This window comes from Echinococcus granulosus (assembly GCF_000524195.1).
Source record: "Echinococcus granulosus chromosome Unknown EG_S00248, whole genome shotgun sequence".
In the NCBI taxonomy this organism is placed as follows: Eukaryota; Metazoa; Platyhelminthes; class Cestoda; order Cyclophyllidea; family Taeniidae; genus Echinococcus; species Echinococcus granulosus.
This window is the reverse complement of record NW_020170628.1, coordinates 33,327-38,415: the sequence shown is the minus strand read 5'-3', so window position 1 is coordinate 38,415 and position 5,089 is coordinate 33,327. Positions and strand designations below refer to the sequence as shown.

Below are 5,089 nucleotides of genomic sequence, written 5' to 3'. Positions count from 1 at the left end.
TTCTCATCCAGGCAGATACAGGACGGTCGCTAATTTTAGCCCTGCCACCTTTTAACTTCTCAAAGCAAATGCCTGATCTCTGGAACTCATTACTCCTGCCCTAGAAAACATATTTTTGCCCTTCAGTTGTCCATCCTATTTCCCCTGAGACAACGAGACTGTGCAATGCCAAAGAGTCATTGCTGCCATATTCGGGCAATGTGCTGAGCCTACCTAGAAAGCCTAATATTTTAAATTAGTAGATAGTCAACTTGGTAGTGATGGATGGAAGCACTAGCAGTCTATATGCATGGCGGATAGCAGCCTACAGTGAGTGAACTGCTTGCGTAGTTACATGCACACTAAAATGTCTTAAATCACCACACTGACACTGTTATTTGGCAATCAAGCTTTTTTTTATCATTCTACTCGGCGATTTTGTTAATGCGTAATGTTCTGTAAACCGATTCGAATTGTTTGGATTTGGCTTTAGTGGATTAATAGTCACCGCAATTTTGGTGACGATTGCGGTCATCTTTTTTACTGTAGGTACCCACATATGCTCACATTTTCAGCAAATGATAGTCCTCTGTGTCTGGCGTGTAAAAGAGTATTTTTTCTCCTACCACGGATTTACTAAATACTCAGCAAATGATACGTTTGGGTTAAGTCTGGGAGCAGTAGGCGACTCGTTTATGATGAACTTGAACAATTGCGTTTGCAAGGGCAACGTAGAAATGCATATAAGTGAATTTGAAGGAACTCAGTCAATGCTTTATTATAGACATAGTCCTCTTTCCTGCTTATAAACTATTTGCAGTGTTTAATTAATACATCGAACAATTTCGCATAGAAAATTTCTCTTCACGACTGTCTCAACCGAGATCGGCATATTTTACCGTGTCATCAGTCCCGATGTGTCCTGAGCACATTATAAGAATGCTGTAATTAGAGGATAAAGGTGGCTGACTAGATATACTCCTTGTTTTATACCAGTGCAGCGATCTGCCACACATGAGATTTCATTTCACTTCCTTTTTTGATTCGCCTTTTTAGAAAATTTAAATGCTTAAGCTCGATTGTTTTTAGATGAAAATCTTTTAGATGCTTTGTGCCCTCGGACTGAACTTACTTGGAGCAGACTCAGAGACACTGTGTATGCCCGCGTGTTTGCGCATTTTTACCAATGAGGTTGATGCATCCATGCTTTCAAGTCCCCAAAAGGGCATGCTTTCTCCTGTGTGTACTTGTATACGTGAGTATTAGTGTTTATTTTCGGTACAGTTAAAGGGTGAAGGGCGTGCCTTTCTCCACCAATAATTACCTAACCTGCTATTCGATTCTCATTGCGGAGGGAAAAATCCTCATCCTTCTTTACTTCGTCCCCTAGCTTTCATCGTGATTCCTCAAACACAGCTGTAGTTTTATACTTCGTTATTGGGTTCAATGCTACTTTAACCTCTTCCCATAATTGCTATAACTAAAAAACTGCTCCAGTTATGCGCACCGGCTTAGCATTTTAATAAACTAGATTTCCCAAGGCGTACATTCATTTGGAAGTAAGGAAAAAATTTTGGTATTGTTTGGGAAAATTTTCTTCTTTGTAAGATGGCAGAAATCGGTTTAGTAGTCAGATGATAGGAGGATAAATGCATTTCTGTTTAAGTAGTAAATAAATTGCTAACCATATTGTAGATTTTATGCGACACCTATTCAAGAAGAATGTTACTGCAAACCCATTAACTATTTGCAGCATTATATGGTTCGCAAGTTCTCCTCACGCAAACCTTGTGGACGTCTATGAGAGCTGTCACAATAGTCTAGTCTTCCACTTTCCAGTCAAGAGAATCTACAAATCTACAGGAGCGGGTTATACTTTTGTGTGGCAATTTATGCCGTCCGCTTGCTTACAGTTGATGCAAACGCCATTATTTTACACAGAACGGAGTTGTTTTAAACTGCGTTGTTATTGCGTCCCAATAATGAGTTTTCGCTTTTGGACATCAAAAAATGTTTGAATTGTAGCTAAGTTTAAAACGAAAGCAAAGACTGTGCAATTGGTTTGCGCAAAAATGGTAGCTTCACACCTCCTTCATTTGAACGACTTCAGTTGGCATGATGTAGCGAAGTTAGCTGCCAAGTTAACACGGAGCACAGGACGGAGTAAGGTTGCGGCAGTAGCGCCGCTGATGTTGCCCATCAAGATGCACTGCGTTAAAAGCAAGCATGTGAAAGTTTGAAACCATTTTTGCAGAGGCAAACATTAGTCTTTGATAGAAAATAATTTGCAAGTAGAATTTTAAGGCTCACAAATATTTTCATTTAGCAACAAAGGACATAAAACTTTTCGATTGCTTCAACTTAATTTTGCGTTCATTACTGCAGATGCAACTCACATGGCTACGCATATAGAGGACGCTTTGAATTACGTGTATATTTTGATTAAAATATTAATGTAAACTACCAACTTATGAAACAAAATCTGCCAATAGGAACACAGTTTTTTCCAGGGTTTCACATTATTCCTTTTTAAGCCACCAAGTTTCTTCTCATGCATAGTCCCTTCCATTTGTAAAACCTAAAAACTATTACATATTCATCTCATGCATGAAAGCATGCGCCCTTTCAAATGAAATGTTCTTTTCTAAGTATTTAATGAAATATTATTAAATTTTCACGGTTGGGAAACCTGCTTCTCCCCATTGTACGCATTTGTTTACCCTGACGCCTTAACAAAAGCATCCCTTTTGCTTGTAAATAGCAATCCGCTCTTTTGTGAACCCAATGCTTCTTGTCCGACTTTTACTGAACCTCTATGCCATTTAATGCATTTTATCCATGTATATTTTCTTACCTAGAATTCGTTGAGCCACATAGGATAATATTTGACAAGCCCATTGAATCATTTACGCTCTTGTCGTCCAACTTTGAGTAATAACATGGTACATATAAGGAACTCATGCTCTCCTCACAGCTAGGTATAAATGACCGTATATTATAGTTGGGCTTATAAAAATGGCTTCTAAAATCCCCCTTCAATATCACGCAGAAAATGCAGAAAACACCCAGATGACCTGATGAAAAACGTGTTAGGCAATGCATGTAAATTAAACAACATGCTCACCGTATGCAAATGGCTTGTCTTAACGGTGCAGTCCTTGATGTATAACGATAATTATGCAGCCTGTGCAACTACGCATATATTAAAGTAAGTGTGGTTTGTGTTAGTGAAAATTTGTAAACCTTAAAGTTTGCGACGTGTCAGAATTTGTTCGGTAAAGGTCAAGCTATTCGGCTTAATCCGACGTAAAAATGAGTTGCTTCATATATTGCCTATCCTTGTAAAAATAATAACGGATTTTTCTCAATAGTCGGATAAGTGATTTATTTACCCTTTCTAAATCCTAATTCTAAAGGAGGGAAGAGAAAAACATTAAATAAGCAGTAAGCCTAAGAAGGTTGTTATAATAATTGGCATCATATTTGTTTCTATTAAACTATGGCTTTTTGGCTATTTAGTCATGAAATGATACAATAACACCTGCAAATACTTGGCTTTTCCTCTGAATTCATGGAAACATTGACACAACAAATTGGATTAACCCTTTTTAATTTTAGCTGGTATTTGTGGGAGTGATTAAAGTGGATTCTATTGAGGTCTCATCCAGATTACTAGTGAAGATAGACCTCCCAAAAGACATTTTACTGATCAGCATGTGTGAGCCAGCATAAAGGTGCTGCGTGGTTGTATGTAGCAGAGGTATTGTAATACTTACGTTGTTTTAATGTACCTTTCAGGGAGGAGGTAAGCAGAAAATTCAAATCTCGTGGTCTGATTGTCCTCTCCCGTACCTAGTGACTACAGCTCCCCTCCTTCTTTAACATTGTATTTTCCCTCTCCATCTTGTCACCTTTAATAAAGATGTCCAAAGCGAATCAACCGGACTTGTCTAAGAACGCTAGGAATCGGGAAGCGGAGACCGAGGAGTCTCGCTTTACACTGGCGGCAGCGCCCGCAGACCTACCCCCTTTCGAGGAAGATATGAATTTTGAAGAGTGGCTCTTGACCGCCAAATTCAACCTTCCTCTCTATCTCCGTTGTCAAAGAATACCTCTTATCCTTCGCGCCCTCCCTCATGATTTATTCTAGGCCGCAGTCGGAGCCGGCATCACTCACAACACGGATGTTGACCAATGCTGTGATACATTGGTTCAACTAGTCATCAATCGTGAGGAAAGAACCCAGTGTAGCGTCCTGGAACTCCCTGAAGACGACAAAATACTCAGGCATACTCAAGGTGTCTGAGCTATTGGCATGGCCCAAAAGGCCAGCCCACGCAGCGAGGTACAAGGGGGCTAGTTCAAAGAACAAAAGTGGCGCCTGACCAATGCCGAGGAACAAACCACTATCGTATTACAGTATTAAACTGTGGAGGACCGAGACATCCAACCAAGTCTAGGCCTGATCCTTGATCTGTGTTTGAGTCGCGTGAGTGCCTAATAATTTGGGAATTCGAGTGGAAAGTTGGCGTATCAAGTACAGCTAACGAAATCGTGAATTAGTCTAAAAATGTAAAACAAGCCCCAAATTTGCTTCACTTGCTTTAATTGATGATATGGGGCAACAGATGCAATATTTTTCCTACATTCAGACTAAATAACAAATCCAGTTGAAGATGATTTTCCCTGATACCTGGGAAGAATATCCTTTCATTTATAGTTTCAAAGTGTAATGAGAAGGGATTTTGCTCTTAGCCTTCAAGGTATGTACAGAAATATCCCGTTCACAGCTGAGAGTAAAAAGCATTAAATCCCATCTCACGACTTGTGGGGTCATTGCCCATGTGGTGATGGATTGTGGGGGACCTGCCTACAAACATTCCGATTGCGGTACTTGCACTTCGAGAGCACTCTCTTATGGAGTGATTGCGGGGTTACATCCGCGGAAGTGGACAAAAGCTTGGATTGATTCAATCATAGGATCATATTCACTTTATCGAGGTAAGAGCAGAGAATTCAAGTGTAGAATTTCGTCCATTATTTATTATTCATCGGTATGAACATGCAAGAAAGAAGCACCATTTGCACAATCAACACAGCACATTTAATT

General features: G+C 39.7%; 1 protein-coding gene across 1 annotated transcript in view; it reads right to left on the bottom strand. All coding sequences in view use genetic code 11, as the record gives it.

The window, feature by feature from the left end:
* The window catches only part of EGR_10664 (hypothetical protein), a gene marked incomplete at both ends in the record, with an annotated part of 13,011 nt that overhangs the window by 7,406 nt on the left and 516 nt on the right, over nucleotides 1–5,089 (bottom strand). Inside the window, one exon of the mRNA XM_024499913.1 lies at nucleotides 2,478–2,557. Coding sequence (XP_024345676.1) covers nucleotides 2,478–2,557 — 80 coding nt within the window. The remainder of the gene's footprint in view (nucleotides 1–2,477; nucleotides 2,558–5,089) is intronic.